The 23512-nt window shown below is 34.1% G+C and overlaps 1 protein-coding gene across 1 annotated transcript; it reads left to right on the forward strand.

The window, feature by feature from the left end:
• Nucleotides 1–16966: 16966 nt before the first annotated feature.
• GCK72_012972 (uncharacterized protein) lies at nucleotides 16967–23434 on the forward strand (the record flags this gene model as incomplete). The annotated part of the gene is made up of 7 exons (XM_053729544.1): nucleotides 16967–17198; nucleotides 18597–18792; nucleotides 18893–19079; nucleotides 20256–20458; nucleotides 20555–21275; nucleotides 22398–22600; nucleotides 23230–23434. 7 exons carry the CDS (start codon nucleotides 16967–16969, stop codon nucleotides 23432–23434), a joined length of 1947 nt encoding a protein of 648 aa, XP_053584316.1.
• Nucleotides 23435–23512: the final 78 nt, after the last annotated feature.

Here is a 23512-nt window from a genome sequence, read left to right on the forward strand (position 1 = left end):
TGCCGTGGGAAAAGTGAGACTCGGATTTATTTTACTGTTTCTGATAAGAAATATTTGTTCAGCTGTACTGGTGTCCCAGTAATGGAAGGTTATATTGTCTACACCCTGGTTCAGTCAACTTTATATACTGTAAATAATGGAATTATCGGGAAAATTTTTCAATTGATCAATGGAGTTGTGTCAAAGGTTAGTGGGAGGGGAACGGAAAGCTAGGTGGTTATTCTTTATAAAAATTAGTTTTGAAAAAAGACGATACAGCATGATGAACGCTTTGTAATCTTCTAGATGAATCAGTGATTTTTTTGTGTTTCACTTGGTATTTTTACCTATTGAAATTAGAAAGTTTTAATATGCATACTCTCTGCATAAAAGTGTCAGCTATTCTTGTGCGTGTTGGTGGACGAGTATGTCGTTAGCTAGTTAAAACAAAGATTAAGGCAATTGTCTGATGAGCCGGGTTCAGTGTCGTTTTGACTAATCTTAACAGATTCTTATGTATGCGCTGGCCTGAATGACATTTCGAAACAGTTCAGTATTTTGTCAACGTTGGTGAAATGTCAGTAAACTATTGTCGTGTTTCACAAAGTTCATAAAATCTGCCATATTTTTTCTGTTTCTGATACTGACGTGTGCACTGTCTCCCAGACTCCGAGAAAGAACTGCAAGGAAATTCTTGATCTACCCTCATGAAACGAAACATTTGAGAAATTAGCAAGCCTAAAACGTTATTACTTTAATTTTTAGCGTGAAGCTTAAGGTTAGAAATAAGAAAATTTCAGTTTTAGAATTATTCTGAGAGCATTATCCACCCATTCAATCCAAAAATCCTGGTTTCAGATATTATTTTAGGTCGAAAAGGCAATTTTTCATTTTGATTTTGGAAATATCTACGGGATTTGTTCATTTTTCAATATTATCCAACGAATGATAGCTCAAATCGTGCTCCGGAGTATTTTACACATTTCTGTAGGACGGTTTTCAATTTGCTCATTTGTTTTTGAGAAATCGATCAAATTCCGAATTTCTTTCAATTTTTTGTTATTTTCTCGAAAACTAATAAGCAAATTGAAAAACCGTCCTACAGAAATGTGTACAAATCTCCGGAGCACGTTTTGAGCTATCATTCGTTGGGTAATGTTGAGAAATGAACAAATCCCGTAGATATTTCCAAAATCAAAATGAAAAATTGCGATTTCGACCTGAAAAAATATATAAAACCATGATTTTTTGGATTGAATGGGTTGATAATGCTTTCTGAATAATTCTAAAACTTGAATTTTATCATTCCTGACTTGGAGCTTTACTCTAAAAATCAAAAAAATAAATTAGTAGACCTGCTAATTTCTCAAAATTTTCGTTTCGTGACGGGAGATCAAATACTTCCTTGAATTTGCTTTTATCAGCTATTTCAAAAGTCCAACTTTTTCTCCAAAGCTTACTAGTTCGGTTTTCATAATACCAGGTACACCTCCGGAAACTCTGTTTGGATTTCTGATGTTAACTTTAAATTTCTTTCATTTTGTCTTTAGAGACTTTAGAGAGGGCAGTTTTTGAACGACTCATTTTCACAAGTTACTGTTTCAGGACATTTTTAAATTCTGGTACTAGCAAGTAGCCAGTAATCTCCGTTCTGTCCATTCTCAATAAAAGGAAAATTTTAATTCTCTTTTTCCATTATGTTGACCAGAAAAAAGTTGCGATTCACTAAATTTTTCTGTTTAGCAAAGTCATTAATAATATCGACATACCCTAATTTTGTATCATTGATGATGCAGAAACATTTCTTAAAAACAGCATCAGCATTTGGTTTCTGTTTTTTACATTACACATGCCAATTTTTACTCTCTCTGGTAGGGTTTTCAGATTTATAAAATACGCTTTTCTGACAAATAGTATACAATTCTAATGATAGCAGATGTCTTTATCTTTCAGAATAAATGTTTGCGTTGAAACACGATATGATAATAACGTTAGTGTTTGCATGCACATTTTCACGAATTTCTGTTTCAGTAAACTTTTTAAGACTTATAGATCGTCAGTAGTCGATTCCGCGCAAATTTTCTCCATGGCAGAGAATTGAATTTTTTTTGAGCCAGCATATAATTTCATAACCCTAAATAACAGGAAATTCTTGAAGAAAAACACAATTTCAACACCTTTCAGCTTCTTCCCTGTGTCCTTCTTCCCACTCTAACTATATTTCTTATTATTGAACTACAAAAGGCGAAGAAAAATCAGAGAATTTTGAATTCCTCCAATAACAACTTGACCACTACTGTCACTGAAAGAACCACTGGATTAGTTGTGTTCATGACAGTATCTTCATTTATAATTGAACTACCTGGTGGTATTATACGAGTCCTTCAATTCTTTTATACTGATTTGGGGTATTGGTAAGGTCAAATTCAACTTTTTGAAAAAATATTTCGAATGAATTGATGTTCAGGAGGCTTGCAACATCTGTAGGTCAAATACTCAATGCTATGTTTTCATTAAATTCTGCACTTCATGGAATTATTTTTTATCTAATGTCGACGCAATATCAGAAGAGTGTTAGCAGGGTTTTTAGGAGAAAGGTTAATTTGGTAATCGGTTCTTATCGCATGCATTTCGTTTTCAGCCTCCGAGGATAATAGTGGCTCATAGCAGTTTGCACTTGACATGAAAGAAATCAACGGTTTTGATTATTTGGAATTGATTATTTCTCACCAATAGAAAAAGAACATCAACTCTGAAAAACTATTTAATTTTATACAATGATTCTGAATCTGTAAACTTCCTAAAAATCATTCTGCTTTGGAACTATTTGTAAACTAGAATTACTTTCAAGTTGATTAATTCCTTAGTAGAATGTGTACCCAGAAAAATAGTATCCAGAGAAACTGTATCCAGACACTCTGGAACATGAAAAGAATAAAGAAAAAATAACATAAATTGAGTTCATTCAGCAATATTTATTACTTTTATATTCTGTTTTACAATTACCTGAAATTATTTCAATTTCTCGGTTCTGTGATTAAACAACAATAGAGAGAGACTTCTGTTTCACCACTTCTCTTAAAAAAAACAACTATTTCAATTTCTTTAGTGGAATTTTAAAAATTTTACAACAAATTAAACAACTAAGTTTTCCTTTAGTTGAATAATTGATTACTAGTGTAGTAAAAATCTCCATCTACATCAATCTATTTCAATTTCTTTTTGTGAAGCACTCAATTTCTTTCTTTTTTTTTCTTTTGTTTTCTAAAAATTATATTGTTCATGAATTAATATTTTTTCGCTATATCAAAAGTATGTTTGCACAATTTTTAGAAAGAAGGTTGTAGAAGCCGATGAATTTTTGAAGAAACAAAAACATTTTTTATCACCAGAGGATAACAGTGACTCACATCAGTTTGCATTTTATATGAAAAGCCTTCAATGAATTCCATTTTTTTAAACGGCATGTCGTTATGATACAGTTTTTTCGGTAATCTGTAGGACATACTTCTGGAACTAAAAAAGTTTTCCTGTTACTGAATACATATTTTTGCATTATACATGCTGATCAATTTTTTTAGATCTTATTTAATACTTAATAAAAAAATGAAACTGAGTTCATTCAACCGTATATAATACCATAACTAAATATTATGTTTCTCAATTATCTGAAGATTGTTTCAATTTTTTGGTTAAACGTTTTTTTTTCGAGATTTTCAATCTCACTAGAGTTCACCCGACATTCAAAAACTTACAGTTTCAATGACTAGTTATATTTAACGAGAACATCAACAAATAATACAGCGACTCTTCTATAGTGCAACATAAATTTCTTACTACCTCTATGCAAATTCGTTGAAAAAAAATTCGTTATTTTATCATTCTGATAAAGAGTATCTGAGAATGTACGATGAATCAACTTGGTTTGTAAACGACAAGTGTGAAACAGCAAAATTTTGGCACACTTTTGATGCAATGTTCTGTTTCGTGCTTCAATGGTCTATAACAGAAAGAATTTGATGTAATTCTCTTTTGTTGTAGCCGTTTATCTAATGAGTTTCACATACATATGAATTGACGATCTCCAATTCATATGTTATGGTAGACAATACCTCTATGGCAATGAAGATTTACCATTTTGGTTCCACTTCCATTTGGTCAAACAATGTTTTTAAACCACGCACTAACTTTTTCATTTTTTTTGTTTCAAGTAACCTTTCCATATTGTTACAAAAAAGAATATAACTTTATGACAACTTTGTGAAACTCAATTCTAATCTGAATTTTTTTAAACGTGGCTTTCATTTCTATCAGATTTTCTGTTTCGTTAATCGCTGAAAATGTATTTCATTAACTTTTCAAACATTCACGAAATCTAATTATTTTTTCCCGAAAATCAAAACGGATCAGATGATTACTTTATGCTGCTGTGTGTGGGTTTTCCGGTATGTATATTTTGAATTCGAAATAGTTCTGCCTCAGCGGAATGTTTCACTTTTCTGCACATGTTTTATGAACTGAAGGTCCATATCTTTAATTGAACCTATGTCGTCTGTTTCATACTTGTCACGGGCCGGGCCGGGCCGAAATCAGGAAAAATCTCGGCCCGGCCCGCTCGGCCCGTTTTGAAACATTTTTTCAAAACATTTTGAGTTTTTGAATTTTTTTTGGAAATTTTTTGAAAAAAGTATAGTTTTCGAATAAACATTTAAAATTGAATCAAAATGTGAATATGTAATGATAATTTAAGCATTCTTACTGTTTTTTTTCGAAAAATTTCAAAAAAAAATTGGTAAAAATGGGTACCCATTTTTGAATCCGGGCCGACCGGGCCGGGCCGGGCCGAGAGAAATTTCGGCCCGGCCCGGCCCGGCCCGTGGCGGCCCGGCCCGATTTTTGACAAGTATGGTCTGTTTGTAACGGATTTAATTTTAAATGCAAACTGCTACCTCTTATATTTGCGATTCAAAACTGTTCCAAAACGATTCGTTTTTTTCAAAACTGAATACATACATATGTAGTACTGATAATGTTTGACTTTTTTCATAGAGATGTTTTGAAACGGTGACACAAATCGTTCAAACTAAAGAAAAAAGTTCAGTTTTTCAGTTTCAGAGGATATTTATAAAATCAATAATTGCCTTCACTATGATATGATATCGTGAATCAGACTTCAATGCTTCGAATGTTGTAAATTTTGTAAAACTATCCGAAATCTGCGTCCATCTTGAAATTGTGATTCCTTGGCACTTCATTTCTTTTCGTGTTTCAACAACCAAGGAAATTAATTTTAATTTTTGCGGAACGATCACCTTGCACGTTATGAGACTGGTGACTACTGAGAAAACCGACAGTGGAAATCGGAATTTAGGGAACTAGGTTGTGGAAGTCCTGTGAGCAGTATGCAGCAGTTTGTAGTCTGTCCAAGTACGATTTCCACAATTCTTTTTTTTACTTTGTAACAAAAAGTGAACATTGAATGACTAATTTTAGTTTAGACTATCTTGGCATCCTGTAACGGACTATTTCTTTTAATTACTATTTTTATTTCGAAACTTCAGATTCAAAAATGTTTTAAGAGTGGCTGGATACTTTCCAGATACTATAATAATTAATTTGTTTTACCCATGTTTGTTTCAAATATGGTAAAAAGACAGGCACTGAAATAAGTTTTGTATTTTTTATATGGAAACATTTGACAATTGCGATATTAAGAGGCACTATCTGTAAGAGTGAGAATGTTTGTGTTTGATCTTGGCACAGTTGCAAAAAGTTGTTTCAATCCGAACTCTTTTCACAGCATATGTACCTCTATGGTAGTGATTTATAAAAAATATGTCACCAGTCCCCTATGACGTCATCATAGGAAAATATGCCCAATAATTGACTTTTCAACCAAAAATTCACAAAAATTTCAGTTTTTCAGATAACTCTGCGAAACTTTCGGTATATGTTAGGAGTGTTTTTGACTACCCCTACACAAATTTCCAGCCCTCCAGACACTCCAGAAACCGTTTAATTAAATTTCATTTTCATGTTTTTTCAACTTTTCTCAAAAAATCCCTCTAGAAGCCATAAAATTTCAAATCGTATTCATATTCCCCGCAAACTGTTCTATTAAATCCAATTAAAATCATAAAAAAGTAGGTGGACCATTTTGAGATATTTCGATTTTTTCAAAAATCACATAAGGGTCCCCCCTTATGGAAAAAAATTTTTCACGAAAAATTCGAAAAAAAAATTGTTCCGAAAACAATCAGAATATCGATTACACACATGAAATAAACCAATTCCACGGTTTTACACCTCAGAAATTGGTTTGAACCGATTTCGTTTTTTTCTTCATCAAAATTTTTTCCCATTTTTTGACGTTTTCGTCAATAATTTGTACAGAAGCCATAAAATTTCAACTGATGTACTAAATTCCCGCAATATTTAACATACGATCCAATTAAAACCATCAAAAAACAAGTGGACCATTTTGAGATATTTTCATTTATTTTGAAAATCACATAAGGGTCCCCCCCCATGGAAAGAAAATTTTATCGAAAAAATAAGTCGACATTATTTTTTATGCAAAAACGTTCAAAACATTTTACAAATGGTTTTCTAATATTTCATTAAAGCTCTGAACGTTTTTGCATAAAAATAATGTCGACTTATTTTTTCGATAAAATTTTCTTTCCATGGGGGGGACCCTTATGTGATTTTCGAAATAAATGAAAATATCTCAAAATGGTCCACTTGTTTTTTGATGGTTTTAATTGGATCGTATGTTAAATATTGCGGGAATTTAGTACATCAGTTGAAATTTTATGGCTTCTGTACAAATTATTGACGAAAACGTCAAAAAATGGGAAAAAATTTTGATGAAGAAAAATTCGAAATCGGTTCAAACCAATTTCTGAGGTGTAAAACCGTGGAATTGGTTTATTTCATGTGTGTAATCGATATTCTGATTGTTTTCGGAACAATTTTTTTTTTCGAATTTTTCGTGAAAAATTTTTTTCCATAAGGGGGGACCCTTATGTGATTTTTGAAAAAATCGAAATATCTCAAAATGGTCCACCTACTTTTTTATGATTTTAATTGGATTTAATAGAACAGTTTGCGGGGAATATGAATACGATTTGAAATTTTATGGCTTCTAGAGGGATTTTTTGAGAAAAGTTGAAAAAACATGAAAATGAAATTTAATTAAACGGTTTCTGGGGTGTCTGGAGGGCTGGAAATTTGTGTAGGGGTAGTCAAAAACACTCCTAACATATACCGAAAGTTTCGCAGAGTTATCTGAAAAACTGAAATTTTTGTGAATTTTTGGTTGAAAAGTCAATTATTGGGCATATTTTCCTATGATGACGTCATAGGGGACTGGTGACATATTTTTTATAAATCACTACCATAGAGGTACATATGCTGTGAAAAGAGTTCGGATTGAAACAACTTTTTGCAACTGTGCCAAGAGGAATCCTCATCTTACAGACAACGCCTCTTAAAAAAAAGAATTGCTTATGTGTTTGAATATTTTCGCTAACATCACCTAACCGTTTCAGTGTGTCTTCAAAAATGAAAAAAATTGCATGGAAGTCAGTACTGAGGTAACCGTGAGGGTCTCTTAAATTACTGGTAACGTATTCAGCAGTGTTGACCGGAATTCCGCCTTCTGCCATTTTACCGCCTAGAGGATGTCAGATGTGGCTTGAGAAATTTGTTTGCGTACTCGGATTCCCTAACTTTTTTTGAAGTTTTTTGCAACGAAACTATCATTTTTACAAAAAAACTATCATTTAACACAAATTTAACCATTTTTAGACCATTTTTTCAGAAAAATAATGACAAAATTCACAACTAAAAACGACTTTTTATCCCCGGTATCGTAATCTAGAAAAAATAAAATTAAAAAAACGCTGTAAGTTTGTTTTGATTTTATCCGTTACAAACGGACGACATAGGTTCAATTAAAGATATGGACCTTCAGTTCATAAAACATGTGCAGAATAGTGAAACATTCCGCTGAGGCAGAACTATTCCGAATTCAAAATATACATACTGAAAAACCCATGGAAATCTCACATTAGAAATCTAATTTGAACATAAGAGATCTACAAAAATTGCAGTTTCAAGATTCCCACTTTACTTATAGTTGACCAATTATGGCAGTACAAGAGGTATTCCGTCAAAAACCACCAAAATTCCGCCAAAATTCCGTCGAAAATTACAAAATTTTAGTAAACTTTTCAACGGAAGAAGGAACAAGGAAGAAGGAAATAAAATTTTTGAAAAGGAAGTGGGAAGAAGGAAGAAGGAAGTGAAAAAAGGCCCGGAAGAAGGAAGAAGGAAGTTGAAGGAAGGAATTCCGCACAGCTCTGGTGTGTATACCAAACGTACTTTTGTTGTTCAATCTATGTACAGGCGGTCAATGTTTTGAAACCACTATAAAATGTTGATCAATAACTCATTATAACAAATTTTGATAATTAGTAAAATCTAGTTTAAGCTTTGAACTACATAACCTACAGCCTAGTATGATACACGCTCAAAATACCGTAAAACCTGTATTACAACGGCATGTTGTTGTATTTTTCAACTGCCTCATAGAGCAGTCTCGGTGGTTTTCAAGACTTTTGAAAGTTCACTAAAAACTTTTCTAGGTGTTTTGTTTTCTATTGTAACTGCTATTCCAATCACGATGATTCTAATCAGAATCACGGAAATGCCCAGGGGAATACTAATGGTCGATTTTAAGCATGTGGAAGGTGCCGTTATAATACAGTTTTTACGGTATAAAGAACTGATTTTTCACGGTTCCGTGCATGTTACTTTTACTGTTTCAAGAGCATGTTTTGATTCCTGCAACATCTTCTTTTTTGATTCCTGCAACAATACTGCATCGTGCTATGGCGCTGTTCCTGTTCATGTTCTTTCCATCCTCCTTCCCTCTCTCTATTCCCCGCATCCCTGTCTCTCTCTCCCCAAACCATCACATATTTGCTCTTCCTTTCAACTATGACTCACCCATTTTTCTGACACCTATTCCCATTTTTTTCTTTTCATTTTTCGCCCTTTCTTCTCCCACACAAAGCACAAAAACCATGCGATGTTTTTTTCTCGTAGGCGGTAGAGACAAGATTCCGAATTCTTTTTTTTCGCGTGCTTTTTTGTGTCTTCGTGACGATAGTAGGAAGATGAGGTGTGAAGGAATGACGTGAATTCGTTTAGCAATTCCGTAAGTTTCATTCCTTATCAATTGTTAGGGAGAGGGGAGGTTATCAGTGATAGAAACCTTAAGTATATATATATATGTATGGACTTCTTAAGGTAAGACTTTTTCGTTTTGTTGAGAGAAAAGTGAAAGTGATCTTTATTTCCTTTTTTGTACGGTTTCTGATAGTAGTTTTTAGAAATTTGGAAAAATTGATCTTAATTCCACTAAACCATTTTTCAAACAACTTCTTAATGAAAATTGTAACGCTTCTAGATCAGAAATACTCAATTTTCTTGGCAATTCAAATTTAATCGTTCGTTTTCAAGGTCAATTAAACATATTAATGTAGCTGATTTTTCATATTAGAAATACTCATTTGGTGTTTTTTTCAGTACCGATTGTTTTTAACCCAGAAAACTTTAGAAACTGTATGACAACATTAATAACCAACTTTGAAACACATTTAGAACTGGAAAGTTTTTAAAATCGAATTTGGCGTTCAAAATTTTTCAAAGCATGTAATTTCAATTTCGTTCTGAGCAAAACAAATGACTTTTTGTTATTTATTTCAGTTTCGTGAAACTGTTGAAGCATTTTAGTAGTATACATATTGATGTACTTTCGTTGCGTGCTTCTAAAATGTTTTCTGATTTCGTTACTACTGCCACCCTACTGGAGTCAGTCAGTCTACCAGAAAAGTCGCACAGTTTGAGAAAATTTTACGGTTTTCTCAGTTCTTCTCTAAGAAAACCCTAATAATTTATTCCCAATGATTGAACACTAAAAATAGAAACGTCTCCAAGCATCCGAGAATTCATTATTTTTGTTGTCTCGAACAGCGAAAACAGAGGAAGTCATTCTCCGATTAGCTATTACAATTTTTCAAAACGTTTTCATTGCCACTGGAAACAGATGATTCATTGGCCAGATGCATTTTTTTCGGTTTCAACCTGTTCTCTTAAATTCACTTTAACTGGTATTCATGATTTTTGTATAAAGCAACACGTTCTCCACTTCTAAGACAAATGTGACACTAGAATTTTTCCAAAAAAAGGAAAACCAAGGTTTTCTCAAGATAACATGATTTTCGTTACGTCTTTTCGAGAGATTTTTTTCTAGTATGGAAAAAGTGTTCACTACATTTAGAAAATACGGAATCAGTAACTCGAATGATTACCTTTTTGAAGTTTCCTGTTTCATAAAGTTGTTGAAACAGATTTAAATTACTCTTGCCTAATTTCAATATTGAAGATAAAATTAATTCTCACATTTTAAATCTCGAAACCAGTATATTTTCTCTCATCAACTACACTGCTTCAATATTCGTCACCCAAACTTATTGAACTTTTCTGATTTATTGCAGTTACATGTATTCGATGAAACAGTCCAAGTCGGTATTTAGTGATTTCAGTGTTTCAATTAATTTTCCGGTATATAATTGTAACTACTTTTATTCGAAATATTGAAAATTCAATAAGTCAATTATTTTCAAACATGTAAAATCAGTAAAATGGTGAAGGATTACTGTTTTTTCGCATCAGGAAATGTTAAATTTTTTCGAGTTCTGCAGTTTTAATGTATCATACTCATTTATCCCATACTTGTCAAGGGCCGGGCTTTTTTTTTCAAAACTTCAGGCCCGGCCCGTCAGGCCCGTCTTTTTGGAGAGAATTTTTAAAAAATTTTCAATTTTTTTTCAATTTTTTTTCCAAATTTGATTAAAGGTGTACTAAGATGAACTCAGACTTTTCTCATGGAATAATATGAGTGTTTTTTTGTCAATTTTTCCGCATGAAAAATTGAAAATTTGTCTCAAAAATCCCATATCGCTGACAAGACGGGCCTGACGGGCCGGGCCCGGCCCGTCATTTGACAAGTATGATTTATCCGACTACTGTTTCTAGATCGAGAAATATACGTAACTCAATTCCACATTTGATGGGTTCCACCGTTGATCTTTGAATATTGTTTCAAATAGGAAAACAAGACTTTACAATTCTTGTGGTTTTGAGAAAGTAAATCTAGAATGAACTAATCTATTTGAACGCATCATCACTTATTCGAAAAAGGCATAAACGTTATTTTAACATAACATATCGATGTTTTTCAGTTTTAGGAAACTGTTAAAACAACTGTTTTTTATTCCTCTCCGTTTCGATGCGTCTATTTTTATTGTAACGATTGTATTACTGAGAACCGTAGAAAATATACTGCTTTAGTTATGTATTTCACTCACTGACCGTGAATCGGAGTTGCGCGGAATTCCGACTTCCGACTTCCGGGCGTTTTTTCACTTCCGACTTCCGGCTTCCGACTTCCGTTTTCAAAATTTTACTTCCGACTTCCGGTTTAGAAATTTTACTTCCGACTTCCGTTTTAGAAAAAATTACTTTAGCGCAGGGGGGGGGGGCAGGGCCTCTATGGTTGGTTGATCAACTCTAGCGTCAAATTTTTACGAACCCAACAGCAAAACATGCGAAAACATTATTTACGGACTTTTTGATAAATTTTCATTAAAAATTCGATCAGGATTCAACCGTTAAGTATAACAATGATTACTTCGAGACTTACGAAACTGCTGATTATGCAATATAATCTTTTTAGCTGAAAAAAACCACGACAATTAGTTAATTTTGGTGTAAGCTCGTTTCAGTGTTCCATCAATCTGAAAAATTCTTATAAATTTGAATCAAAACCAAAATATTTATTCAGTTACATATGTTATGTATAATTAAAATAGAGTGAATCTGATGTTTGGGTTAACATTGACTTTTTCCACATTTTCCACACTTCACATAATCACGTCTTGTCGGAAACTTTTCCCCACAGTTTCTATAGATATTCTATAGATATAGATAAATTATAGATTCTATAGATGTGCATAGGCCTACAGTTTTTATTGGGGATGTGTTATTTGCTTCTTGTGACAAAATTACCAAAATTGTCATATCTGTTCGATACGGTAACACTAGGTTCCAGCTCCAAAAGAACAATGTTTCATTGCCTTTTGAAGATTTGGAAAGGGCTTTCCTGGTAATGGATTACATCGATTCTACTTTATATTTGGTTGTTTGATATATTATCTTTTTATCAAATTGCACAAATTTTTGTTCTGTTCCAAGAAATTGTTGAAACGGGTGATGTAGTTTTGCTATACTCCGGACCAACGAGAATGAATAAAAATGTTTCAAGGTTCAGATAATTGGAGGAACAAACACTTCTGATGATTGCTTTTTTCCGTATAGAATTTGAATTTATTTATCTTTGGTAATTCATAATTTTAACGGTGTTATTTTTGAAATTACGTTATCAAAGTTTTTGGACTTTTGTGCTGTTTCATGAAAATGTTGAAACATGTTGTTGTGGCTCTCGTATAATTCTTTCTATTCTGCTAGGTCTCGTTTCTGAACTCCACGGTCAGTTTAGACCATTCCCTAGTTTGAACCCAGAATGTAGATTTCGAAACCCGACAAATCTTAAAAACACTCAAAGGTAACTAGTTAAACCAGAGAATATTTCCGGTTTCGACTAAGAGGTATAATAATGACCCAAGTGAATATTTCAGTAAAGCGATGTTCTTTCCACGTTTAGAATATTACTTTTTTACGAATGACCTAACTTCACTGAAAATCTTGTTCATTTTTTCAATTTTTTTTGAATTATCTACAAATCTGTAGTCTACGCTTCCCTCTAACTTTCTGTCTTTTGCGCCTACAAACTGCAAAAAAACCGCTTCCAAACTATGTTTAATCCAATTAGTTCTTTATGTGTGATGTGTCTTCTGCATCCTTGACTATGTAGTCTCCATTTTCCACACTTCACATAATCACTTGAATTACGTTCTGATTCCTCCTTCCTCTAAGGGGAGACCCCCCCCCCCCCCTTTGAATAAGTTTGTATGGTGGTATGGACAGTCGGGTGGGAGAGGAGGAAGACCCTAAACACAACAACAAATTCTTCTCTCTCACCCGCTGGTCTCTTCTCGTCGAAAACATCGAACCGTTTTTTGGTGTGTCTGCGTCTCCGTGGAATTCCACACTCTCTCTTCTACACTGTTTTTCTCTGTTTCTATCTCCCTTTCTCGTATTCAACTATTCTCAACATTATCATGTATATGTCTATCTGTTTCCCCTCATTCTTTAGAAACTGTCTCTTCTTTTTCTCGTCAATCAATTTTATCGATATGTATGCATTTTTTCGTTGTATTTTTCTTTTTGTTGCTGTGATGACTGATGTGTAGAAATAGGTAGATGACACGTGTATGATGATGATGAAAAATTAGATTATGTTTCAAATAAGTTTTGAGAGAAAAAAATAATTTTCCTTTTAATGGGTCTGCATTTCTTGTTTTTGTTAAAAAAACATTTTTAAAGAATTTCTATTTGAGAGACTCTAAACCATATTTATTTTTTGAGCAGCTTATTTCAAATCATAAAACTTGGGTGGTCAGAACTCAAACTTTATTTTAAAATACTATATTCAAAACATTTCCTGTTTCATGGTTACATCCAGAATCCCGATGATTCATACTTTGTGGTTGCACCATCTTTGATGTAGTTTTCTTTCAAATTTCATATTTTTCACGGTTTCAAGACAGTATTTTGGAGAATTTTAGAGAATTTCAGTTAATCCAATTTTTTCTCAATGCGATGTTAGTTTATCAGTTTTTTCTTAGTAGTTGCTATTGATTAGATTTTTCTGAAAAGATTTTCAGTTTCAAGATATTCATTTCAGTTCCAGTAGTTTTGTTATGAGTAGTACAGTTCGGTTGTTGGATTAATGAATAAAGCGAAATCTGAGAATATAGGGATTGACTGTTTCAAAAGATCTGACTATTTATCGGCAACGACTATTTTTTTTCTTACAATAACGAACTCCCGAAGTTTTAAAAAACTTTTCAGTTTCATCTTTATGATTTTTTTGAGGTTGTTGATCGTGATATAATTGAAACCTGGGTTTATCATAATTTTATAAATAATTAAATATGTTTTTGTAGTGGTTTGGTTATCCATCTTAGCGGATTTAAAACATTTCGAGTTTTGATCCTTTCTGTTTCACAAAGTCCTGATATTGCTGCAATCTCCGTTATTCATGTTATGAGTGGCTATTTTAATCGAACTGCATTTCAGCATAGTAAATTAAAAATATTTCCTGTTTCATGGTTGCATTAAGAATTCCGATGATTCATACTTTGTGGTTTCACAGTTTTTGATGTGCTTTTCTTTCAAATTTCATATTTTTCACGGTTTCAAGACAGTATTTTGGAGAATTTTAGAGAATTTCAGTTAATCCAGTTTTTTCTCAATGCGATGTTAGATTTTCCAATTTTTCTTAGCAGATGCTAACGATTAGATTTTTCTAAAAAGATTTTCAGTTTCCAAATATTCATTTCAGAGAGAAAGTGTTATAGACGGCAATCTCCGTTATTTACGTTTTGAGGTTTTCTTTTACAGATTTTCCAATCATACAAACTTGGGTTATTAGTATTCGAACTTTATTTGAGAATAGTAAATTCAAAATATTTCCTGTTTCGTGGGTTTGTCAAGAATCCCGATGATTCATATTTTGTTGCTTGGTAAATTTTTCTTTGATTTTTTGTTCGAATTTCGTATTTTTCATTACTTCAAGACAGTATGTTGGGAATTTGTAATCCAGGTTTTTTCAAAGTGAAGTAGTTGTATCAAATTGTTCTTAAGAGTTGCTAACGATTAGCTTTTTCTGAAAATATTTTCAGTTTCAAGCCATCCATTTCAGTTTCAGTAGTTTTGTTACGATCAGTGGTACTTCAGTTAGTATATGTATTAGACTGATGAAAATAATTCGAAAAAATGAAGCTCCATGTATAACTTAATTTTACTAAAAGTAAAATACGTTTTGTAGTGTTTATATTTGCCATTTTAGCGAGTTTAAAACCTATTTACATAAGAAATTTTGATTTTTCCTGTTTCGTTCTGATATTGATGTTATCTCCGTTTTATACGTTGTGAGTAGCTATTTTCCAATCACATAAACTTTAAATTTTTCTAAAAGTTGATAAGGATTAAGGTGTTCTGGAAACATTTTCAGTTTCAAGATATCCGTTTCAGTTCCAGAAGTTCTGTTACGATTAGTAATCTGTCAGTGCTTTTAGTCAGACTAATGAAAAAAATGCAAAAGTGAAACAATAGAGATTGACTGTTTCAAAACATCTGAATAGTTCCTGAACGTTTTCTGGCGTATTGCCATTTTTTTTGTAATCTATTGTTTTGAAAGTTCCACCTCTCTCATATTGAAATGTATTTAGCGGCAACGAATATTTTGTTCTTCTTACAATAAGGAATTCACGAAGTATTTTCTAGAAATGTTTCAGTTTCATTTTTATGATTTTTTTGCTCAATCGAACTTTTTAGGACAGTAAAAAAAGTAAAAAATGTTTTGAAAATTCCACATTTATTTACGTTTTGAGTAGCAACTGGGTGGTTAGTATTCGAACTTTATTTGAAAATAGTATCATACATTCAACACATTTCCTGATTCATAAGTTGATCAAGAATTGCGATGATTCATACTTTGTTGGTTTGTTTCGAATGCGGATTTTTTTCGAATTGCGTATTTTTCATTGTTTTAAGACAATATTTCGGAGAATTTTAGAGAATTTCAGTTAGTCGTGTCTTTCCATTTTGTGTTAGTTTTATCAGATTTTTCTTGGCAGTTGCTAACGATTTGGCTATTCTGAAAATATTCTCAGTGTCAAGATATCTATTTCAGTTCCAGTAGTTATGTTATGATTAGTGATGAGACTTCATTTACTGTACCAAACTAATGAAATAATGCAAACTAGTGAAAAAAAATAGTGAAATGTGAAACAATAGAAATTTACTGTTTTAAAACATAGTCTTCAACGTTTTCTGGTGTATTACCATATTTCTTTTTAATTGAAATGTATTTGGAGGCAATTGTTATTGTAAATTATGTTTTTGGAGTTTTTTTATTAACCATCTTAATTCATTAACATTTCGGGTTTTTATTTTTCCTGTTTCACAGAGTTCTGATATTCCTGCAATGTTGGTCTCTCCGTTACTTCGTTACATTCAAATTCTTTTCTAATATTCTTTTTCAAAAATTTGCTTTATGTTAATCTAGCGTTTTCGAAACATTTAGTTCGATTGTGAAAATCTCAATGCGGCCGGACTTGATAACAATTTTTGAATTCCATTTTCCGATTTGTTTAAGGACATGACCCAACAAAAAGACGAAACCAGCCTGATTCTGGTTCGGCTAAACAAAATTGGCCTTAAATAACTCAGCACGCAGCATTAGAAAACGAAAAGAGGAACTTTCCTAAAATGCCTTCGTTACGTGTAGATGATTACTGTAATGATTGGAACGACTGTCGTAAATTATGATGCCTAGTCCGTGAACACCATCAAGTCATAATGCACACTAACTCTAAACATAACTTTAATTTTTTTTCCTGTCTCCCATTCACTGTTTTATTTTTTTTTAAAGTTTCAAAGTTATTTTTCTTTTTTTATCGCGTCATTCGCATTAGATTTTGTGCAAAACTCTCATTGTCATACATAAATAATCCACTGCTTCAGTAAGGTTCTATAGCATGGTATCTGTTCAAAAAGTTATTCTGGTCTTTTCCACTAGTATTTGTCCAAAAAATCTACTCTTTCAAAAAGTTGTTTTATTCTCATTACTCATTTACCACTGTTTCTTCCATTCTATTAATTCTTTTCAACTCTTTTTTTTCAGTAATTCCTCCTCTGTTCCCATAATAATCAACAACTGCGCCCAATGACAAAATCAGATAAAATCCGCTACTTTGGCAGCCAAAACTACGAGAAACTCCAAAAGATCTGTGTGAAGAAGAAACAACCGTTCGTCGACACTCTCTTCCCACCAACCAATCAATCCCTCTTTTTGGAACAAGGAAGAAGTTCGGATATCGTCTGGAAGCGACCTGCTGAGCTACATCCGGATCCGCATCTCTTTGTGGAAGGCGCCTCGCCAAATGATGTGACGCAAGGTTAGTTTTTTTCTCGGTTTCAATATGTTTTTATGTATACAAAAATAATTTAAAATGTTAATAGCATCTGTGATGCCGGTGGCTGACCTCTCAAAATTATTCGGTCCGGGAACGAGCATTGGGTCTCAGTGCGGAATTTCGCTTTACGGCGGCTCTTTACCGTATTTTTCCCATAAAAATTTTTAAAGTACGGTAGTCGCAACAAGACCCACACTTCGTGCGGTGAGCCACCGGCGAATGGGTAATACAATGCCGGTTAAAAGGGAAAAGTGGAAAACATCCTACTTTGAAAATGTATTTTGGTCTCACTTCTTGTCTTATATAATCAAATTTTGTATCAATTATAGATCAAGTCTAGAGCTTCAATTTTGTAGTTGACAACTTTTTTGTATGAGCCCTCTCTGAAAAGTTGCAGACCGGCAAAGAGATTTTTTCTTGGATTTGCCCGAACCCGGGGCAAAATAGTAAGATTTTCGACCTGTATTGTTTGATGGACTGTAACTTTTCTGTGAGGCTTCGTACAAAAAAGTTGTCAACTACAAAAATAAAGCTCTACCTTCGTTCTGTAAGGTTTATGCATAATTTACTTTGTGGGACAATCAGTGGTACCGTAACACCCTCTTAAAATTGGTTTGAGATAGCCTAAGTTGTATAAGTTACTGCACGGTACCAGAATTGCAAAATATCGGCCCGGCCCGGAAAATGTGTACGATTTTTACATAAAATTTTCATCAAAAATAGTCAAAAATCCTATGTAAACTTGTATTTTATCGTAATGTAAAAATATTGTCGAAGAATCAACTTTTTTTGCAAAAAATCGAAACAATTTTCAAAAAAATTCAAATTTTCGAATTTTTGTACTGTGACCCGGGCCAGGCCGGGCCGGTTAAAGTTCTCAAATCGTCCCGGCCCGTTGCAAGCATGCAAGTCCACCCGGTACCGTAGTAAGGAGCTGATAAGAAGAGGACCGATTAACAAAATATGAAAAAATTCTTGATGAACCGATGAATCAGGAAATATTTGGAATTCACAATTTTCAAAAGCAGTTCGAATACTGACCATCCAAGTTTGATTGGAAGACTGCTACTTAAAACTTACAGAAAATATAGAATATCTCACAAACCGGGATTCTACAGACCCATCAAGAATAAAAAATTGTCTTTCTATTGAAACATATTCGAAACATAAACTTATTTTCGACGAGAGGTGAAGAGACTGTACATTTTTAGTGAGGCCTTGTACAAAACAGTTATACACTACAAAAATGAAGCAAAAGATTTTATCTCCAATTCTTACCGAAATTGGCGATATGAGATAAGAATTGATACCAAAATACACTCTAGTAATAGTTAAAATCAACATCCTTTGAATCGGTACTGTATACGCACCCCTTTTCAGGAATCCTCGGAAACTGTTGGTTTGTGTCAGCCTGCTCTGCACTCACACATAATCTCAAACTTCTTGCTCAAGTCATTCCGAATGCAGATGATCAGGAGTGGTCTCCGAAACACGCCTACGCTGGAATCTTCAGATTCAGATTCTGGAGATTTGGAAAATGGGTTGAAGTGGTTATCGATGACTTGTTGCCAACGAGGTGAGAATTTTTTTGAATACGAATCGGTTTCAGACTTTTAAGATATTTCTGACTATGAGTTGAAGACATTACTAGATACAAATAAAATAAATATTTCCAGAGACGGCAAACTTCTGTTCGCCCGATCGAAAACTCCCAACGAATTCTGGTCTGCTCTACTCGAAAAAGCGTTTGCCAAGTTATACGGATGCTATGAGAATCTGGTCGGCGGACACCTTTCAGATGCACTTCAAGATGTTTCCGGTGGTGTTGCAGAGACGTTACATGTTAGGAAGTTCTTGAAAGATGTAAGTTTTTTGTACTGTTTCGGGGAGGAGTGATATGTTTTATTAGTTTAGCATTAAGCTGATTAGAGTAATATAGCGTCTTATATTGTGAAGAACATAAATCTCCGACAAGGATTTTCAAAAAAGTTTTTCGGGCTGAAACGCAAGTCCGGCAGGGGATCGTGGGCGGAGTTATTTTCGGGGAGGTGTGATATATTTTATTAGTTCATATTGTTATTATTATTCGCCTTTTATCGGGTAAATTTGTTTGTGATCTCTTGTACAGTGGTACCATGGGGTCTGGGAATCAGTGCTAAAATCAACCGTGCTCCGCTGAAATTAGCAAACATTTTAGAGCGATATTCGAAAATAGCTCTTAAAAAGATGCGCGACCGTCGAAAAACTGATCAAAAATGCTGGAAAACCGAGGTAAATTGGCTCAAAAGTGGTCGATCAAGCTGCGCATCAAGCTGCGCATCAAACTGCGACAATAAAACACCGAATTAAAAAAAGTAAAATTCGAATTTCCCTCCAAGTCTAGTGGAGCGCGTTTAATTTCAGTACTCAGCCCCAGATCCCGTGTGATCCCCATTAAAGCTTCCATTCGGTCCAATCGATCGTCGACCATATTTAACGACAATTTTTTTTTAAAAATTGGCCGAAAACTGACTTCAGTCTGAACATAAAACACTTCACGGGAAAATGCGGTCGATGCGGTCAAACCCAACTCGAAATCCTTAATGACATGCGCGTAACAAGTAACAGAAATTGATTAGAAATTTTAAAACGTTCATGAAACCGGAACCAATAAATTCACTGTTTCTCTTAGTTTTTAAATGTTCGTGTAAATTCCTTCGTAGTTCTCAAATTCACCCTATCACGGATACATTTTCCATAATTGACAAAAATTTTGAAAAAGATATTGGCTGAAAACTGATTTCTATCTGAACATAAAACCGAGTACTTTACGGGCAAATGTGGTCGGCGCGGTCGGGGTAGGGGTACGACCGATTTCGAATAAACCGAATGGAACGCTTACCGCCGATACACGTAGCAAGTAGCGGAAATTGTTGGGAAACTTTAAAACGATCATGAAACCGGAGCATATGTTTTACTGTTTCTTTTTGATTTTTTTAAATGTTCGTGTAAGTACCTTCCTACTTAGTCGAATTCCCCCACTCTACGATATACTTTCAGGACCCAACCGACCACGATCTGAAACTATTCAACGATTTGAAAACTGCTTTTGACAAAGGAGCTCTGATAGTTGCTGCGATTGCCGCGAGAACAAAAGAAGAAATTGAGGAGTCACTGGATTGTGGACTAGTCAAAGGACATGCATATGCAGTTAGTGCGGTGTGCACAATTGATGTCAGTAATCCGACGCAGCGAAGTTTGACGTGAGTTTTTTTATTGGAAAAAATCAAATAGCGTTGAAAAAAGTTGATGATTCTAGTCTGTATACCAATGGTGCAATAAGCAAAACTAATTTTCAGATCATATCTGCTCGGCTCGAAACAGAAGCAAAACCTGATCCGCCTCCAGAATCCGTGGGGAGAAAAAGAGTGGAACGGTGCGTGGTCAGATGATAGCTCCGAATGGCAGAATGTGTCGGATAGTCAGCTATCAGCAATGGGTGTGGAACGTGGCAATTCTGATAACAATGACGGAGACTTCTGGATGCCATGGGAATCATTTGTCCAATACTTCACCGATATCTCGTTATGTCAATTATTCAACACAAGTGTCTTCTCATTCACAAAAAGTTATGACGAACAAATTGTATTTTCTGAATGGACAACAAATGGAAAGAAGAGTGGAGCACCGGATGATCGAGCCGGTGGATGTCTGAACTTCCAGGCGACATTCTGTAACAATCCCCAATATATTTTTGATATTCCATCACCCAACTGTTCTGTAATGTTCGCATTGACACAAAACGATCCGAGTGAAGGACTCAAGAAGAGGGAACCGTTCGTAACGATTGGAATGCACGTGATGAAAGTTGAAAATAATCGACAGTACCGTGTACACCAGGCGATGCATCCAATAGCCACGTCGGATTATGCATCCGGGCGGTCTGTCTATTTGCATCTGCAAAGTTTGCCACGTGGAAGATATCTGTTGGTGCCGACAACGTTTGCGCCGAAGGAGCAGGCGTTGTTCATGTTGAGAATCTATTCAGATGAACACATTCATTTCTCGCCGTTAACCAAGGTGCGTGGTTGTTGTTATTAGAACGAATATAATAATTTTGAAGTATAAATAGTTGTCAAGTAGTTGAAACCGTGACAGTATTTTCGATCCCAAGTAAGTTTTGGTATATTAGCATTATCCAAGCTTGTCACGGCCGTATGTTTGATATTCAAAAATGTTTTTGATGAAATTTTTTTAAATTTTAGGTTTTCCAAAAATGTCGAGCTTTTGACTATAGTTAACAATTTAATCAAAAGCTAGTATAGCATCAAAAAGTTGAATTTTTATTCAAACAATTCGGTAAAAAACTAGGTACCTTTTTTGAAGTCCGGGCCGGGCCGCGCGGAGCAATATCTCTGCCCGGCCCGGACCGAAATTTGACAAATTTGGTATTACCAATTCAAAATTATCTGTGCAAAAGTGTTCGCCACGCCCCCTTACGTGGTCACCCCCATTCCCGAAAGCAGTATTATAATCTGAACGCAGCGTCGAAGTTTAAAATCTTTGGGTATTATACTTTTCGTACTAATCAACATTTCTTAAAACAAAACAACTTATTAGATAACAATGAAAGTGTAAAAAATATATGTACTCATTCAGAAAAGTTGAAATTGGATTAGATCAAACTTTCATAATGTAGCAAATGTTTTCTCTCCGTATACAAAAACTTGGCGGAAAACTAAAATTTACAGTTTTACATTTAACACTTGGGTAGTACACATTTTTCAAAAAATGTTGCTGCTTCCATTCATGTTGAATTTTGGGCTATACAATTTTCTTTTGAGGGTGTCCGTTCACTCTTTTCGGAGCCAGAAAAACTGTGTTTTTCATGTTTCACATTTTCTTCAAAAACTACTTGAAATTTGCTACAGTAATGGTGAACCGTATTTTTCGATCAGACCAGGAAAATTAAGTTTAAAAAAAACTGATGAAAATTGTTACGAAAAATTTCAACTTTTTAAACCCGGATCACGTCACAGAAAAACCCTTGACGATTCATGTTAAAAGTCATAATGTAACAAATGTTATCTCTCCTTATTTAAAAACTTGAAGAAACACAAATATTTACAGTTTTACATTCAACATTTGAGTAGTACACATATTTCAAAAATATTATCCCACTTCCTAAATCAACTTTTTCAGCACGCCCCGAAACTCGGGCTGTTCGGATGTAAATCCGCTCACAGTGTGACACGTCTGACGATCCACGGAGTGAATTTCAACTCACAATCCACTGGAACTCATCATGTTTATGCGATATTGAAGGACTCGAATAAGTCTTTTCGGACGAAAAGTTTGAGTGGAGTGAAGTCGATCGAGTGGGAAGAGGAATTCCTTTTTCATAAGTGAGTGAAAACGAAGGGACCAATTAAAGACTAGTGATTCCAGTTGGCTTTTCAGCAATAATTGAAAAAGTGTTTAGATTGTAGAAATTTCTGTTTTGTAGTTATAATATTTTTACTTTACTTTTTAAAGAATTATTCAAAGACACCAAAATTATCAGCAAAATCGCCTCAGCTCGTTGAGAGCTCTCAAAAAAGTACTCACAAGCCTAGATTCCGAACAATTCGAGTCTCACCGCGAAAAAAAAGTAACCCGCCGTAAATCGTGTCGAGACCCAAAAAGGTCTGAACATAGGCATGATTATACTTTTCTGAAAGCTCTTGAAAGGTTGATTCTGACTGTATCACGTTTGGCGGTCTAGAATGGATTCCTAGGCCACCAGAGGAGAAAGTTAGGCCACGGATGGTTAGAGGTACAAATCAATAGGTTTTTCATCGTTTTAGAAGTTTCGAGTGTAGAAAAACAATTTTTAATATGAAGAAATGTGAAAATTTCAGGTTTTAAAAGTATTTTGAAAAAAATTCAAGAAAATTTTTTTTTCAGCAATTTCTGTTTCGTTGTTTTAATATTTTCGAAAATATTTTTTTAGAACAATAGATTTTTCCAATAGTGGAATAAATTCAATTTTCAGATCAAAAGACCGTCAACAATACAAACTGGAAATCTGGGAGGATCGAAAAATGGCTCGCGACCATCTCATGGCTCAATCCGTCATAATTGCTCTAATCGATAACGAGAATCGTGATACAACACTCGAGTTAACAGATCCACGTGGCACAATCATTGGTAGCGTATCGATTACTGTATCCGCATTCGATGATCCTATGTACCTTTAAATTCTTTTCTTGTTGTTTTTTTTTTCATTTTTTTTCATTACAAAAACTCCCGCCACTAAAAATCAGTATTTTTGTTTC

This window comes from Caenorhabditis remanei, chromosome IV, assembly GCF_010183535.1.
Source record: "Caenorhabditis remanei strain PX506 chromosome IV, whole genome shotgun sequence".
Lineage (NCBI taxonomy): Eukaryota > Metazoa > Nematoda > Chromadorea > Rhabditida > Rhabditidae > Caenorhabditis > Caenorhabditis remanei.